This window comes from Schistocerca nitens, chromosome 6 (genome assembly GCF_023898315.1).
Source record: "Schistocerca nitens isolate TAMUIC-IGC-003100 chromosome 6, iqSchNite1.1, whole genome shotgun sequence".
In the NCBI taxonomy this organism is placed as follows: domain Eukaryota; kingdom Metazoa; phylum Arthropoda; class Insecta; order Orthoptera; family Acrididae; genus Schistocerca; species Schistocerca nitens.
Genome location: NC_064619.1, coordinates 328729394 through 328748220, shown reverse-complemented (window position 1 = coordinate 328748220; position 18827 = coordinate 328729394). Strand labels below are relative to the sequence as shown.

Here is an 18827-nt window from a genome sequence, read left to right as displayed (position 1 = left end):
TTGTATTGAGTGTAGCCATGTATGGAAGTGAAACATGGACGATAACCAGTTTGGACAAGAAGAGAATAGAAGCTTTCGAAATGTGGTGCTACAGAAGAATGCTGAAGATAAGGTGGGTAGATCATGTAACTAATGAGGAGGTATTGAATAGGATTGGGGAGAAGTTTGTGGCACAACTTGACTAGAAGAAGGGATCGGTTGGTAGGACATGTTTTGAGGCATCAAGGGATCACAAATTTAGCATTGGAGGGCAGCGTGGAGGGTAAAAATCGTAGAGGGAGACCAAGAGATCAATACACTAAGCAGATTCAGAAGGATGTAGGTTGCAGTAGGTACTGGGAGATGAAGAAGCTTGCTCAGGATAGAGTAGCATGGAGAGCTGCATCAAACCAGTCTCAGGACTGAAGACCACAACAACAACAACAACAACCTGTCTTGTAAAATGGGTGTGTGAGCTGTGCTTTCTTCCAGCTAGGGAGAACTTTTTTTTTTTTTTTTTTTTTTAAAAAAAGGGACCTACAATAGATAGTAGTTAGAAGAGGGTCAAATTTACCTACAAATTCTTTATAGAATCTGACAGGGATTCCATAAGGGCCTGGGACTTTGTTCAATTTTAATGATTTCGGGTGTTTCTCAACACCACTGATACTAACACTTACATCACTCATCTTTTTGGTGGTATGAGGATTAAATTGGCGAAATTTTCCTGGTTTTCCATTGTAAGGGAACACTTGAAAACAGAGTTAAGCATTTCAACATTTGCTTTGTTATCCTCAATTTCAGTTCCTGTCCATTTGCGAGTGACGGGACACTATCTTTCATGCCACTAAGTGACTGGAATACTTTCTTTCAAATTCTGAAGGTGGCAGGGGTAAAATACAGGGAGCGAAAGGCTATTTACAATTTGTACAGAAACCAGATGGCAGTTATATGAGTCGAGGGGTATGAAAGGGAAGCAGTGGTTGGGAAGGGAGTGAGACAGGGTTGTAGCCTCTCCCCGATGTTATTCAATCTGTATATTGAGCAAGCAGTAAAGGAAACAAAAGAAAAATTCGGAGTAGGTATTAAAATCCATGGAGAAGAAATAAAAACTTTGAGGTTCGCCGATGACATTGTTATTATGTCAGAGACAACAAAGGACTTGGAAGAGCAGTTGAACGGAATGGACAGTGTCTTGAAAGGAGGATGTAAGATGAACATCAACAGAAGCAAAACGAGGATAATGGAATGTAGTCGAATTAAGTCGGGTGATGCTGAGGGAATTAGATTAGGAAATGATACACTTAAAGTAGTAAAGGAGTTTTGCTATTTGGGGAACAAAATAACTGATGATGGTTGAAGTAGAGAGGACATAAAATGTAGACTAGCAATGGCAAGGAAAGCGTTTCTGAAGAAGAGAAATTTGTGAACATCGAGTATAGATTTAAGTGTCAGGAAGTCGTTTCTGAAAGTATTTGTATGGAGTGTAGCCATGTATGGAAGTGAAACATGGATGATAAATAGTTTGGACAAGAAGAGAATAGAAGCTTTCGAAATGTGGTGCTACAGAAGAATGCTGAAGATTAGATGGGTAGATCACATAACTAATGAGGAGGTATTGAATAGAATTGGGGAAAAGAGGAGTTTGTGGCACACCTTGACAAGAAGAAGGGACCGGTTGGTAGGACATGTTCTGAGGCATCAGGGGATCACAAATTTAGCATTGGGGGGCAGTGTGGAGGGTAAAAATCGAAGAGGGAGACCAAGAGATGAATACACTAAGCAGATTCAGAAGGATGTAGGTTGTAGTAAGTACTGGGAGATGAAGAAGCTTGCACAGGATAGAGTAGCATGGAGAGCTGCATCAAACCAGTCTCAGGACTGAAGACAACAACAACAACAACAACAACAACAACAACAACAACAAGGGTCTTTACGTATGACCAGATTTTCTTTGGGTTTTGTGGAAGATCATTTGACAATATTCTGCTGTGGGTAGTCATTGAAGGCTTCATGTGTTGTTCTATTGATAGCCAAATGAATTTCATTCAGCTTCTGTGTATCTAGGATCTAGGCCTTGTTTTATATTTATTATTCAGTAGTCTCTTTCTCCTTAGAAGTTTCTTTACAGTAACTGTACACCATGGAGGGCCCTTCCCATTATCAACTGTTCTGTTGGGTACGTAACTATCAATGCAGGTCAACTGTTCTTTTTAAACTTGAGCCATAGTTCCACTATGCTCCTGCCCTGTGCTGAAAGTTCCAAGTTCCTCATTTACGTGTGACACTACTGCTTTTTTTACCTACTTCAGTGAACATGTAATATCTTTCTGCGTGTTTTTGTTGTCACAACTGTGTCATGGTCACTGATATCAGTTGCCGTGTGGCCATCATCAAATAGGTCAGGTCTACTTATTGCCATTAGATCCAATATACAAGGTGTGTTCAAAAAGCAACTGAACTTTTGAAACAGCGCGCCAACCAGCAGAGAGGGGCACTGCAGCTACTGAGCACACCAAGCAGCAGGTTTAGACAACAGACTGAAGTTTGCTTCATGTTGCTCGGGCGATTAGCAAGTGAGCCACAGCCACTGAAGTAAGCACGTGTACAGCCTGCTTGTCAGATTAGTGCAATGAAGGAGCTTGAAGAACAGTGTGTGTGTGTGTGTGTGTGTGTGAGAGAGAGAGAGAGAGAGAGAGAGAGAGAGAGAGAGAAATTCTGCTACAAATGTGGCAAAACTTTCACAGAGTCATTTCAAATGCTTAGCCAAGCATACAGGGAGGACTGTATGAATCACACGCAGTGCTACGAGTGGTTTAAATGTTTTCACAGGGCAGAATGTTGGTCTGTGATGATTCCAAGTTTGGACATCCTTTCACATCAACAAATGATGGCCATGTGGATAGCATTCGTGCTGTGATCCACAGAAATAATTGTTTAACTGTTTGGGAAGTTGCTGAGTAGGTGGGCATCAGTGTAGGATCTTACTATCAAATTTTGAGTTGAAAACTTGAGATGTGTCATGTCAGTGCAAAATTCTTACTGCATTTGTTGACTGAAGATCAGAAACAGGCCCATGTTGAAATGTGCGAGGAACTGCTTGCGGCTGTTAATGACAATGAAAACTTTCTTAAGAACATCATATTAGGTGATGAGATGTGGCTGTACGGCTATGATGCTGAAATAAAGATGCAGTCGTCGCAGTGGGAAGGCAAAGGGTCACCTTGTCCAAGAAAAGCATGCACGAGTCGGTCAAAGATCAGTTTGATTTTGGTGTGTTTTTTGACTACAAAGGTATTATCCACCATGAATTTATGCCACTTGGTCAGATGGTAATCAAGGAAGTTTACCAGGGAGTCCTAGTGTGCATGAGGGACACTGTGCACAGGAAGAGGCCTGAAATTGTGGAAAAACAAAGAGTTGGATGTTGCATCAAAGACAATGTGCCAGCTCATGTGTCTCTCCTTGTCTGCAGCTGTCTAGCAAAACACCACATTCTCGTTGTGTCCTATCCAACATATTCTCGAGACCTAGCCCCAGCTGACATTTTCCCGTTTCGCAAACTGAAAAACACGTTGAAAGGACTTCATTTCCAAACCATAGAGGAGATACAGGATAATGCGACGAGAATCCTTTGCACCATCCCATAAAAAGCATTCCAGAAGGCGTTCAAAAACTGGAAGAAATGATGGGAATGGTGTATTGCCAGTAGAGGGGACTATTTTGAAGGGGGCGGTGCTTAAAAAGTTGTACAATAAGAAATGCAGCTGATACAGCAAAAGTTTGGTTTGTTTTTGAACACACCTCATATTTCCATCTTGAGTGGGATTCTGAACTATCTGTTTTAAGTAGTTTTAAGAAAAGGCATTTAGTCATGGATGACTTACACTTAATACTCTCACCTGTGGGGGGCATTCTTTTGGACCTGGTCTCAAACCTATGGCACAAGTCCAGGAAGTTGCAGTCTAGCTACTCACAGAACGTTCGAAGTTTTTGGTTCAGTTCTTTCACTCGACTCAGAACCAGAGGACCACGGTCAGTTCTGGGGAAAATGCTGCAAATTGTGAGCTTCATTGAAACTCCGTGCGCAAGGCTGGACTTCCCAACCTTCTCTGCCAGTCACTGGTATGACTCAAGTGTGACCTTGGAGCCCAGATGACAGGCATTTTTTTTTCCCCAATGTGCTCCATGATCTGCAGTTACTTAATGGGTAGATAAAAAAAATCTACTCACCAAGCGGTGGCAGAATACACATATAAGACATTTGTAATTGGCAAGGTTTCAGAGCCAGTGGCTCCTTCTTCAGGCAGAAGGACCTCTGGCTTCATCAGATACACTTAGTATTCCAGTAGTTTAATATTAAAAAATAGCTGTAATTATGGCTTTCATTTATCATACTTCATTCTTTTTTCAGAGGTAACAGTAACTGTATAAAATTCAAATGTTCCACATGTACATGTAACTACATTCATAACTGGAGTGTCCCTTTTAACCAAAGGTACGGTCAGGTCAGAGTAACCTCAACTCACCTTGCTTCTCATATCCAACCGTACACTTTGAATTTCTCTTTTGTCCCTTGGGACTGATGAATTCACTGTTTGGGCCCCTCCCCCCAAAATCGACCAACCAACCAACCTACCTTTCCTCCCTTCGGAAAGGTATCAAGGAGTATTATTTTCTTTTACAAGTCTGTTTACATCACCTGGAGGTAAGCACGTGTAACCCTCCCTCTCCCCTCCCCCTCCCCCCTCTCTCTAGAATTAATTAATTAATTAATTAATATTTTGTTTGTCTGCAGGTATATGCCCTCAGTCACGGTAGACTGAAATTCGTGGTGTATCATCGTACTGTAGCATGCTGCTAGAGGAGCCAAAACAAAATGGCACAGCTCATTGCTAAAGTAGAGCATCATGTGGTAATTCATTATCAGCAGCAAAGAGTTTTTGCAACAAACCATGTCAGGCCAGTGATGACTTCATTAGGCATTTCTGAGGAAAACAAATTACTGTCTGATACTCTACTTTGTTAGTGGGGTGCATCATTTTGTTTTAGCTCCTCTAGCAGTGTCCTGTTGTATTGTGATACTAGGATTCAGTGTGTACCAGGACTAAAGATGAACAGCATAAATAAGTGTGTTTGCTGTTGTTATATTAACGTTCTGTGATGCTTTTACAGTGTTCAACTTAAATTTTTTTCCCCCTACTAGCAAAAAATGAAGAACGCAAAATGTCTCGGACACAAGAAAAATTAATGAAGCTTAGTCAAGGGGCTCAAGATGTACCTAGTGCAGATGCTCCTTTGGTGAGTTATCCTTAGTTTCAAAATTGATTGTATAGTTCAGCTTTTCTTACTAAACTTCTTTGCTATTAAAAAAGTATTTACAGTTTTCGTCTCTACTAAAAGTGAACAACACATCTTATGACTTCAATTCTTTGCTATGCTGTGGCTGTAACACCATCAACTGGAATACTATCTGAAGGTTATTGTTGAAGTTTACACAGCAAATAAAATATTCCATAATTTTTCAAATGAGTTGCTGACGGAGAAGTCACACCCAGTAAATGACGGAATACGTTTTGTGTGTGTGTGTGTGCTTATTGTATATTTATGCGCCTTTGTAGGGGCGATTCTAGAAGTCAGTCAAGGGTGAGGCTAATAAGGGCGGGGGAGGGGGGGGGGGTTGGGGGAATTGAATATGGCTTAACAAAAGGAGAGTTGGGGTCCTTTACCGACAAATTGGTAAAATTAGGTGTTGCTTAAAGTAGTTTTTGGTAACTGTTTTGGAGTTCAGGGTAAAAAATGTGTATTAATAAATAATAAGACACCTATTTCAAGTTAAATGATATTTATTGGTTTAGGTAGTAAGCTATTTTCTGCTCTTATTCTTTTGTTAAAGTGTGTTTGGAATACATTGCAACCTATATTGCTACATAGTTATAAAAAAAATGATTGAATCTGTTGGAGTTACATATTCGCTGATTTCTGAAGTCATTGTAGTATGATACTCCAAGGGGGGAGGGGGGTTACAGCCCTCCTCCTCCCCCTCCTCCTGCCTTCGCCTTTGTAGTGTCTTGCAGGGACAGTGGTTAATTTTCTTTTTCATAATCTTCATCAAACTGAGCAAGTACTTTGTTACAAACCACCTCACATTTGAAAAGAAATCAAATGCCAGCCTTCCTTCCAAATGTAAACCAATAGTAATGACCAATGACAGGTTATGTGGTGTGACTATGAATTATTTTTCACATTTAGTTCTTACTATTTTGTAGAGGTGCATTTTTATTAGCCATCAGCTGTAAATATGTAACATTTATTGTTGACTGGTTGCAGTTAATTAAACCATCATCAATGGGAACAAAAATTGTAAAATTTGTTGGTTTAAAATACCTATTTCTCATTTTAAACTAGCAGATGTTATGTTTTTCATCCAGTTGATGATGGTTTAACTAACCATAACAAGTCAGTAATATATATTATACATATAATGAGGTGACAAAAGTCAGTGGATAGTGATATGCACATACACAGATGATGGTAGTATTGAATACACAAGGTGTAAAAAGGCACTGCATTGGCAGAGCTGTCATCTGTTGTCAGGTGATTCACGTGAAAAGGATTCCGATGTGATTATGGCCGCACAGTGTGAATTAATGGGCTTTGAACCCAGAATGGCAGCTGGAGCTAGATGTATGGGACATTCTATTTCGGAAATGTTTACGGAATTCAGTATCCAGAGATCCACAATGTCAAGAATGTGCTGACAGCATCAAATTCCGCACATTTTTACCTCTCACCATGGACAATGCATTGGCCAACAGCCTCCACTTAACAACCCAGAGCAGCAGCATTTGCGTAGAGTTGTCACTGCTGGAAGGCAAGCAGCATTGCTTGACGAAGTAACCACAGAAATCATTGGGGGATGTACGATGAGTGTATATATTAGGACAGTGCGGCAAAATTTGGCATTAATGGGCTATGACAGCACACGAACAATAAAAGTGCCTTTGCTAACGGCTTGACGTCACCGGCAGTGCCTCTCCTGTGCTCGAGACCATGTTGGTGGGCCCTAGACGACTGTAAAACTGTGGCCTGGTCAGACGAGTTCTGATTTCAGTTGAAAGCTGATGGTAGGGTTTGGGTTTGGTGCCGACCAATGTAAACCATGAACCCAAATTGTTAGCAAGGCACTGTGCAAGCTGGTGGTAGCTTCATAATGGTGTGGGCTTTGTTTACATGGAACGGACTGGGTCCTCCTGTCCAACTGAACCGATCATTGTCTGGAAATGGTTATGTTTGGCTACTAGGAGAACATTTGGAGCCATTCATGAACTTCATGTTCCCAAGTGTTATTTGACTTGACTATTAAGCTCCATCACCAGGCCACAGTTGTTCACAATTGGTCTGAAGAAAATTCTGGACAATTAGAGCAAACAATTTGGCCACTCAGATTGCCCAACATAAATCCCATCATGTTGAATCCTGCCTAGTCATCGAACATGGGGTGTCGAGGAAACCTGCTCGGATCGCTAGACAACAGTTAGAGCAAATCGTATTAATGAGTTTTATTACGAAAAGAAAATGACAATACTTAACTTTGTGTTAAACAGATATGTCACAAGCAAAGGGCAACAGACAAAATAAGAAATCTCCTCAGTATAACAATTCGTAATACAAGTGAAGTAATACAGTTGATGCTTCTATTCAGGTCACTAGTCCTCAGGCTTCTGTAGAACTGGGCTGCAGCCAGTTTGGTGCGGCGCTTATGTTCTCTTCACATAGAGGCTGCTGCTGTCATGTTCTCGTCCTGGAAAAGGGTCAGTCAGCATGCAGTTGGGTGACATCGTCTTCACAGCCCTTCAGATTTCTCGTTCCCGGCTGTTGTGCTGGCTCTTGACTTTACGCTGTAACACATCAAACGTTTATGCGACATAATCGAGAGGCCAGTTCCACAAAGTCTTGCACAGGCAACACTTTTGTAATTATGGACATCTGAGAGGCAGTGTGACTCAATATGAGAGGGTAACCAAAAGAAACGAAACAAATCTTGTGGTGTGCAGAGCTTTTGTAGTACCGTGTTCTGCCACTAGGAGTGCATAGAGTGAACATTCTAGAATCAGGTGTCAGAGTTCTGTTGCTGAAAGAGATCAGGACCAGTTTCGGCACAGCTGATAGTCAAAACTCTTTTGTGTGATTGTCATTTTTGTTGTGAACAGTTTGTGGCAGTGAAATTCTGCTTTTTATTCAGAAAAAAGTTGAACAAAAACTCTTGAAATGATAAAAATGACATACAAGGACAATACTAAGGGGAACTCTCGGGTGTTTGAGTGATTTTCCATGTCAAAAATGGTGAAATGACAGTTGATGCAAACCTCATTCTGTTTGTCCTCCCATGGCCTGAACACATGAGAATGTTGAAAACATTCTTGCAGTCATCAACAAAGCTCGATAATGGACCATTGAAGAAATTGCTTAGGTATCGGGAGTGACTATTAGTTAAGTGCGGAAGTTTTGGGAATGAAAACGGTGGACTCCAAACTCGTGTCACGAGTGCTGACTGAGAAGAAAAACAAGATCACAAGGGAACATGTCTTGCTTTGAAAGAAGAGTCCTGGAATGATCCAAACTTACTTTTTTTCAATAATTATCACAGCTGATGAAACTTGGTGCTATGTGTACGATCCTGAATCAAAGCAACGACCAAGCTGCACTGATAACCTCGCTGTTAAGTGCCCATAAGATCCATTCAATGAAGCCAGTGGAACACTTCAAGTTCTCATCGCCACAGGAAATCGCATCAGGTGAAATCAAACATTAAAACAATGCTGATTTGTTTTTTCAGTTTAAGAGGAGTCGGTGGTTCGACATGATATTAGGAGGCATCCCATGACTTTTTTTCACGTCAGTGTACAGTTGATGGCGAATTAAAATGTATTTCTACAAATATCTCACATCTGTAACTAGTTACCTACACAAATTTGTAGTTCTAATACTTTTAACACTTTCTTCAACCAAGAGCTTGTGCTGTGTCTCTCTTTTCCGTTAGAGCAGTTGGATGAAAATTAGTCCCTCAGTGGGGGAAAAAAGTTAACTATTAATCGCCTCAAAAGTAATCTACATAACTGTTGAAAAACACACATCCTACTGGTTGATAACATTATCAAAGCCTTTGTTTAGCAGGACTTAGGCTGCAGGGGGTGAACAGTTGTATCAATAGGTTTTTTATGGTGCTTTTGAGGCTGACAAAGATGCGAAAATGACACAACAAAAGCTCTTAATGTTGAAATTTAAACTTAAAGCAATGCTGTAGAATAGTTTTGTCCTCCTTGGTGATAATGAATATTCACACATTTTGACTGTTGGACACATGGGCAACAGTAGAATGGCTATTATGTAATTTTTAGACTATTCCAGGATGTATGGTCATATGTTTAGTACTAGCTGCTGTTATGAAGTGTTTTCACATAATAAATAAGTTTTGAAGACTTGCAGCATTGTCTGCATTCAGTTGTGTTGTGGAATTTGCTCCTCAATATAAAATATTTCCATCCTGTACCAGTGTTATTTTCTCATAATTTTTTATTTTGCAACAGCTGTTGGATGATGTGGATATAGAAGAGGGAAAACGTGACTTAATAACACGAGAAATTGGAAAATTCAGAGAAATCATGAAGGTAAAATCTTTTCCTAATGTTATTGTCTTCATTTCAATAAACACTTTAAAAAGTTGTTTACTGGCTGTATTTCGTGTACTTAGAAAATTATTATATTTAATATGCATACTTTTTTGTGGAGGTGTTATGCTTTTAGCATTACGGTTTTGACGTCTGTCAGTATTGGGATCTGTTTTCCAAAAATATTAATTTTATATGTAGTTTTGTATTATCCTGTTTAGAGCACATACTCTGTCTTCTGTCAGGCGCACACCTTTCAAAAAAATTCCATAAAGCATTTGTGGGCCAGTAGAGTTTGCATATGTAGGTTTTACTAATTCTCCATATAAACTTAACATTGTGATCTGCTTATAGGTCATATAGATAATTGATTGTTCCTTCAACTTAGCAGACACTTACACCGTGACAAGAACATAGGGCCTAGAATGTTTTCCGGCATTCATATCACTTGTTATTAGAATAACTAGCTATAAGTTTTTTCCTTCAATCTTCCTTATGTAGTAACTATGAAGGAAGCTGTTGTTATCAGAAACACATAGTTCCCATTCATTTAAAAAAAAATTCAAGCTTTGTGACTGAAATAGATTTTAACAGTAACAGTCACCTCATTTTTGCTTTAGCACCCTTAACTTTTTTATTTATTCCTCATTCACACACATTGTTAGGGTTTACACGGGGAAAAGTTGAAGAAATGAAATGTAATTTTACCCCGTTAACTTGAAGTTGCTTTTGTTCTATAAGAAAATGTCTTTAAATTATATTGAGGAAGCAAACTGATCATACAATCTACTGTCCATTTGAATGATTTTTCTCATTTTTTAATAAGGTGCTTATGGAAATACACCTTTTCAAAAATACTGCATTCACTACATTTGCATTTTAATTCCATGAGTTTCAGTATAGAGCCAGACTTAGATTGTGGAGAGCTGATTGTATGATCTTGTCTGCTGAAGCCCAAGAGTGTGTGCTGTAGTTAGGTTAGAGAGGTGAAGTTGACGTGACGTATGGTATACTTCCTCACTTAAACCTAGGCAGCCCGGCGGGGATGTCAAGGAGAGTTGTTGCAGGCCGTTTGGTTGCCTTGTTTAGTGTGCACAAGCGCATCAGGGTGGTGAGTATAGCACTAGTGCAGAAAAACAAATACTGCTAAGGTCAAGAAATAATTAACTTGTTTGCACGAGAAACAGATACTATTTATTGTAATTTGTTTTATAGAATCTTACTGTGCAGGTTACGAGTTACTGCAGTTGTTATTTTAGATTACACAGATACTTGTTTGTACACTTTGACAGATTATTCTTGCTTGAGAATCTAAGTTGTAGAATGTTCTAATTTGAACACCAAATATACAGTAGATAAATTCGATATGAGCCGACTGGTTTGGCGGCTGTAGAAAGTGCAAACAAGTTACATGTTTATGTATCAGTCAGAAATTAGATACCTGTAATATACGTAAGGTATTACAGAATATCTGTTTCAGGCTGTCTGTACAGTTACTACAAAACAATATGCATATGGACTTTTTGAGTAGAAACACAATGTTTTTAAAAATAAATTATTTGTGGTTGTAGTTTGAATTGAAATAATTGTAAAGGGCTTGAATAGCAGTTGCCTTTCTTGTTAGTTCAAATTTCTGAAACAAATGTTTATGGAAAGCTATAAGTGACGTAACCAATACTGTGTTTCATATCATCATGCAGAGGCCATTTCATTTATGAATATACAAAGAGTATTGCGTCAAAGAATTTTTATGTGTAAACTGAGAGAAGCAAGCATGTCTGCTCACTGTCTTAAGCACTTAGAATTATTTGAACCAAGTATTAGTTGGTATCAATTAAAATGCCTTTTGCAGGATGCAAAAAAAAGTTTTACTTGATACAAATTGTATAGCTGCTGTGGAAAATGGTCACTCTAAGAAACTTGCAGATATTATTTGTATACAGGTTGTTGGTTTCCTTCATATCTGTGAAATACTTGTAATTTTTGTAAAAAGTGACAGCATTTATTACAAGTCCCACAAATTATGAATAAAGGAGAAAAAAAGGTAGGCCAGTGAGCTGTGAGAAGCTTATGCACCAGATCTTTTGCAGTCATATCTGTATATGAAAGTTTCCTGATTCTTAGCTGTGTTAGTTCTGAATTCTAAGCAGACTTCATACATTTACATATGTGTGTGTAGTGTGCTGCAATTCAGTGATTTCATATTCAAGGGGGAGGGACCAGTATACAGTGTCCAAACATCCCATAATTATTTTTTGTCTCCCATAGTTAACATCATATAATAACCACATACCAAATTTTAGTTCGCAGTATACATGGGAAAATACCATAAGGTAGGGGAAGGGGGAGATATTTCTAGGTGTGGCACATGCAGCAGAGAGATGATTTTCCGCTGAATGTTGCTAGCTAGGTACTACAACAAGCTTATTGCACATGATTCAAGAAATGTAGGTGTCTTGCAATCAATTGTCACTGAAGATCACTTCAAACATCTGTTAATTCCTGGCAAATGGATGAAAAGCATCATTTTGAACAAAGTTTGAACTGGAAGAAAAACTCTGTATATTCAGTCTCCCAGTGCAGGTGATACGGAACACTATGAATGTTTTATAGCTCGCTATGGAGATATACGTAATGCACCAGGTGAAACTATCAATAGAAAGCACATATGGAGATAGTCTGATACGCAGAACGGTCCTTAAAGTGTTTGACTACTATTTGAATACATATCAGTGGAAGTGATTGAACTCTCAATGTTGCGGACTTAAAGCCCACCACCAGTGAAGAAATTGATGAGAGTTTTACTCTCGTAGAAAATGTAAGTGATACTTCCCAATCCAGTCATCAGTCAGAAATTAAATTAATCTTGTCGGGTAAAGAATAAGCGGCAATGCATTTTTGTATAAAGTTGATAAGAAACTTATTTCTCAGCTCTGTTCAGAAGAAATCTTCTTCCTTATGGAAATAACTAAAGTTACAGAACAGCATAAGAGTCAGTCAGTAATCTCAACAATGTTAAATAAATCACAGTTTTAATTTTTTAAAGGGCAGAAAAAATTCTGTTAACAGCTATATTTTTATGCACAACTAGTCTTTTAGGTATAGGTGGTATACTTATTTCTCTGGACTTGATGTTTAGAGGAAGGGGGTTTCAAAACTCCCATTTCACTATTCTGCAGTAGGATGTCTGTAGTTTCCATAAACCTGGTATAATTGGTTAGAAAAGAATGTGCCTGATTTCCTACTTCCATCCATATCATGAGAGCCTTGTGCTTTGTCTCTAAATGACTTTGTCATCGAAAGGAAGTTAAGCTACAATATTTCTTTCTCTCTGAGCTGGAATTCTGTCATCAAGAAATTGTTTGATGTCTGACGTGGAAAGATAAAAAAAATTCAGTGGAGAAATAATGCCAAAATGAAGTGATTACATATTTTGTTACAAATGCAAAGTAAGAGTTATCTTGGCGTTCATGATATTGGATTTGAATATCAGTCTAATTTTGATGCTTGGTAAATGAAGTTGTTACACAGTCTAATATCACCATCAACTCCTTTGGAGTCAAATGACTATAGGAAATGTTCTTGTTTAACATCTTGCATCAAAGTGGTGTAAAATTCCACGTTTTTTTATGATACCCTCCTATGCCCTTCTCAGGGGAACAGCTGACTGTCCATCAATACCACCATTGATATATTAACACAGCATAATTTTTCTCATAACAATCTAAAATATGGTGGATACTACTTAGTAGTGTCCTGGTATTGAGTGCCTGCTTCAATACATTGCAGAGTGCATAATCAACATCTGTCATACGTGTAAATTCACATTTTAATTTCTTCAAAATCATTGACTACATATAAGAGTAAATCTTATGAAGACAACAGATGTTATTGTTGAAAAGCTTACAGATCAGTACCATTGATGTGACAGGCATAGTGAAAACATTTTATACACGATGCCAAGATGTTTGCTCGGTCACGTCTGTGATTATACATTAATACACTGTAACATCTGTGATCAATCTGTGTGGTTGGGAGTGGAGCCCCATTACCACAGCACTTGCTTGATGACCATCATAAAAAGTTCTACAACTTTACAAGAGAGTTAGTTACTATTGTCATGTATTAAACACAGTCAATACTAAAAAAGTGTTTGACAGACACCAATATACAGACAGAACAGAACTTCCTCCTAGATGGAGGTCGCTGCTGTTTATATTCTAGAATGAGCGAACATTACAAACTTTTGAAATTTTGAGAAGCTCCTAGAAAAGATAAATAGTAAATAAACAATGTAGGAAAAGATAAATTGCTACTTACCATAAAGATGACATGCTGTGTTGCAGACAGGTACAATTAAGACACTTACACAAAGCTTTCAACCACAGTCTTCATCAGAAAAAGAGAAACGCACGCCATTCAAGTTTTTGATGGTGTTTAGCCACCGTCATGCAATACTTTTTAAAAGCGTAAATGGTCATTTGACTGTGTATTACAAAATTTATCTTCATTACAATCTAGATTCCAGTTTATATACAAAAGAGAAATGTAGTAATACACAGTTAAATGGCAGTTTACTCTTTCTAAAACACACCATTCATTACACACAAGCAAGCACACCTCACGCACACACGACCGCCAACTCTGGCGGCTCGGGCTAGAATGCAACTATCGTGGGCAATGGAAGCAGGGGGGGGGGGGGAGAGGAGGAGCGCTCCTCGCTCCCTTCTCCCACCCATCCCCTGCTATCCCTTACCCTGCCCTGCCTCTTCCAGATTGCAGCTTCCATCCCACCTGATAGTTGCATTCTGGCCCGAGCTGCCAGATTTGACAGTCTTCTGTGCGTGAGTTGTGAGTTGCGCTTGCGTCTGTGAATGAATGGTGTGTGTTTCTCTTTTTCTGACGAAGGCTATGGCTGAAAGCTTTGTGTAAGTGCCTTTTAATTGTGCTTGTCTGCAACTTAATTTCTCATCTTTGAGATAAGTAGCAATCTATCTTTTCCTACAGTGTTGCTATTTGTGCCTGCCGTTTCCATTGTTTAATATTAAACAAACATATTTGCTGATGATTGGATTTGAAATGATGACTCTCAGCATAAGAGCCAACTGTGCTAATATTTACTCTGCATTGCATGCAGCACAGCTCACAGTAGTGTTTGAGGTTTCACAGTACGAGGTCTTAGACAGTATCCATAAATCCGGGAGTGTACTCTCATGAATGTTGTGTCATCATATGGGAAGTAGGAGACAAAAAAAAAAGAAATTGAAGGATAGCGATTCAACATGGAAGGAAAATGTGTGACAGAAATCTCTGGCCAATGGGTGGACGGCTTTCTGATAATGTGGACAGGTGTTACGGAAACTGGCAGTTCATGCATGTCAGCTGTGACAGTTCATTTGTAGGTGGAAGGATTTTTAATTGTGTAGTCACCATTATTACTGAGGGCCAATGATGGCTCCTGAGTAACTGCTGAGTTGCCATCAACAAGATAAATTTGATATAAAATCAGCATCCCTGTGTAGTTTGTTTGTAGAGTTTGTCTGCAACATATATTTTATTAGCTCTCTTGTTGCACCCTGGTGCCAGGCTGCATGATCGCAACTGGCACATCCAGTCAGATTTGATAATATGTGGGAGCTCACTGACATTGTGCTGAGTGTATGGATCCTAGCCCGAAATTTACACCTTTCCCAGATCTCTCCAGTCTTTTTCCTTCACCCATCTTTCTTCTGCCTGGAGAAGGAGCCACTGGCTCTGAAAGCTTGCCAATTACAACTGTTTTTTGTGTGTGTGTTCTGCCGCCACTTGGTAATTAGATCTTTTTTATATCCAATTAAATAATTTTGTCAGTAATTGGTTGTTTTCATTGTTATACTGTTCCTTGTTATCTGTATTATGTATCATGAAACCAAGGTTCAGTAGGTTATTTTAGGACGCATGTGCAAAGGCCATTAAACAAAATATGATAAATTCGTTGAACTCTGGAAAAATGGGAAAGCAAAGTATTACGTTTTTCATGCATCATTCTTTTATCCATTTTGTGGGAACAAATACCTTTTCCTTCTGGATTTTTGCTCACAATATAAAATTCTAAATCATTAAGAGGTGTGTTGTTAACTTGTCCTGGAAGTGTGATCATTACGACAAATGAGCACTAGGACTAAAAAAATTTTTTTCCATTGAAGGTATTTTACATAACTCTTATGGATAGATCACTACACTTCGAGTGTTACCTTTGTTGCAATAGTCTTCTTTTACACTCAATAGAACTCTTATCCATTTTGCTGTCCTTGGTTTAAAATCTCATAAAATATGAAGAAAAATGTTAAAGACAGTATATCTGTGTCTGAAATATTTGTCAGATGTTGTCATTATTTGCCTGTTCATAGTGCATGAAGAACAAAAACTAGGAAAATTGCATCAGTGTTGATTTGGAACATTATGTAAATATTTTTCCATAGTTACAAGGAATAATAGTTAACATCTTAGGAATGTTGTGATTATTGTGAATAGTCCTTACCAATTTTGAAATAACGTCACAGATAAAATATAAATAATATCTTGGTACACAAATTCAGTTTTCAAGTGGCAGTTCAGTGCGCCATGTTGCAAACTGTTGGAAGCAGTGGCAAGAGAGCACAGTGTTGAGTAGTAGTAGAACTGTGGGCTGTACAGCAATCTTATTTTATTGCCGTCCCCCTTTTTCATATTGACAGCTAAAATTTTTTATGTAGGATTCTTGTGAAATTAACTACCACTGGGAGGTGTGTGTAAAGGGAGGCTGGAGGGGGGAGACAGATTTCTACATGACTGTTTGGCCTGTTACCATGTTGCAAGGTATCACCGTCTTGATCATTGTGATTTATTGTCTCCTTTATCTTGAAAATCCTTCCTTGAAAGTAGGGTACAAGTTCTTTCGGTCAGTACCAGTTCATCTTTGACAATAGTCATATGTTTTCAGTGATTGGATTGTATATTAAAATTGAGTGAATTTATGAAATGAAGTTTGTCAGGGAATCATGAATTTCAAAATATACAGTCAATTTTTTTTAGACGAATAGCTTCTATATATTTTCTTGTTCATTATGTAGGGCATTTCGAAAAGAATGATTTGATTTTTAACAATTGATATTTATTGTGGCACACATGCCACGAAACAGACAAATTAAGAAATCTTCAAAGATTTTGCAATTTTTTTTCTCTATTGCTACAATTTTTGTATGACCCTATTGTAAAACATTATAAATTATAACACAATAGACATCCTGGGAATCAGATGTCTATTGGTAAATCAACTGCATATTGATAGGAATCTGCCTGTCCATGTATTGATTTTGTTTGTAACCTCAGTCTGAAGCAAAATGCTCTTTGCACAAGAGAAGGCTTTTAGTTTGTGACGATTGTGCAAGTATGTGTCAGTGATTGTGGTTCATTGTGCTTTTAATAGCTGTTTTTTAAATTGTTTATCCTGTGGGGAAAAAAAAAAACTTTGTCGTTGGTGTGTCTCCAAAGATAAGAGTAGAATTTGAAATAAAGTTTTTGATGAAAGAATGGAGAGCATTCGACAAGCTGCTTTTTGGAACCAAAGTTTTACTCGCCAGGTGTTCATTAAGATTAAATTTGGTCTACAAACCATACCAAGTGCTGCTAGTTCAAGCTCTTTGTGTAGATAATGAAAGGAAAATTGTTGTTAGCAATTTTGCTTATAACAGATGGAAGATGGAGAATTTATTGTATGGCTCATTTTCAGTGCATTGAGCACGAAATAGATTTGTGTAAAGTGAATGTGTTTTGTGCCATTTTTTATGAAAAGGTATATGGCGCATTCATGTTTCGAGGTAACACAGTGGTTAGAATGAGCCATCTTGAAATGTTTCAGATGTGGATTTTGCCACAATTTCAAAAGGATTGTAATGATTTCACTCCCCCCCCCTCCCCCTCCTTCCCTCCCCCACTACTATTGCACAATAAAATGCTAATGTTTCTCTGTGACACTGCTTGAATGCTGAATAGGACGCACTGGACTCTGAGACACTATGTTGTTGGTGTTGTTGCCGTGGTCCAATATTTCCAACTTGATCCACTTGTGACTTTCTCGTGTGGGTATGTGCGAGGAAATGTGTTTTCGTTCATCCTTTGGTTTGTGGTGGAAATGAAGTCAAAAAAGGAATAAACAGCCTGATTTGTAACTTGTTTCCATCAGTAAATATAAATTGTTAAAATCCTATCATTCTTTTTGAAACACCCTTTATTTTGTTCTTCTTCTTCTAATGTTTCTGTGCCTTAGTTTCCCTTGATTGTATTTCTTTTAGTTGTGATTAGTGTTTAAAATCGCATTAAGTGTTGTTAATAGTCTAAAACAATTTCTTCATATACTTTTCTAAAAGGAAGCATGTGGAAAGAACCTAAAAAAATATATATTTTGTGTTTGTTTAATAGTTGTATCAAGTGCCCCTTCTAAGAGTTGTCAGTCACATTTTCTCTGGTGTTTTGGCAGATATTTGCAATTTCAGTTTTGCAGTGTGTATCTGGAGTTGTCCCAAACAAATACTGCTCACCACGTTTCAGGCAGTGACCAGTGTTGATGAAAAGCTTCTGTTTGTTTCTAGTCACAAACAAAATGATTTTAAAAAAGGAATTTTGCGTATCTATTTGACAGAAAAGTCCCAAATTAGTCCTGTCTGTTATTTGTTTTATTGATATTTATTAACAGGAACAGTAGAACATGAAGAATAATCAGTACTCCAGCAGCGGCTGAACAGCTCTTCTGCATGGCAGTAGGAGTCAGTGTGGGCCAGGGTTGCGCTGTTGCTGCTAAAGTATTGCTTATTCTTTGCATTTTACTGTCCCTGTTAATACACATTGACAAAACGAATATTGTGGTACACTAATTTTGGACAATTCTATCAAAGGGGCATTTAAAATATCACTTAAAAAATAATTTTGTTTGTGACAGGAAACAAACTGATGCTTTTTAGATGTTGGGTGTCACAAGAGAGATGATAAGCAATATTTGCTTGGGGTGACTTCAGCTACACATCACAAAAATGAAACTTCTGATATCCGTTACCTTATGTCTCTTAGGAGGTACACCATGTATATTGTTCACTTTTGACGTTCAAATATGAAAACAGTTACTGTTCTGCTATTTCAGTACAATTTTGTATGATTATTACA

At 38.2% G+C, this 18827-nt stretch overlaps 1 protein-coding gene across 3 annotated transcripts in view; it reads left to right on the top strand.

Annotated features, from left to right (window-relative positions):
• Positions 1 to 18827, top strand: part of LOC126263730 (RNA-binding protein 25) — a 212324-nt gene that overhangs the window by 96509 nt on the left and 96988 nt on the right. For all 3 annotated transcript variants that reach the window (XM_049960890.1, XM_049960891.1, XM_049960892.1), the window contains 2 exons: positions 5186 to 5280; positions 9570 to 9650. In XM_049960890.1, the coding sequence (XP_049816847.1) occupies positions 5186 to 5280; positions 9570 to 9650 (176 nt within the window). The remainder of the gene's footprint in view (positions 1 to 5185; positions 5281 to 9569; positions 9651 to 18827) is intronic.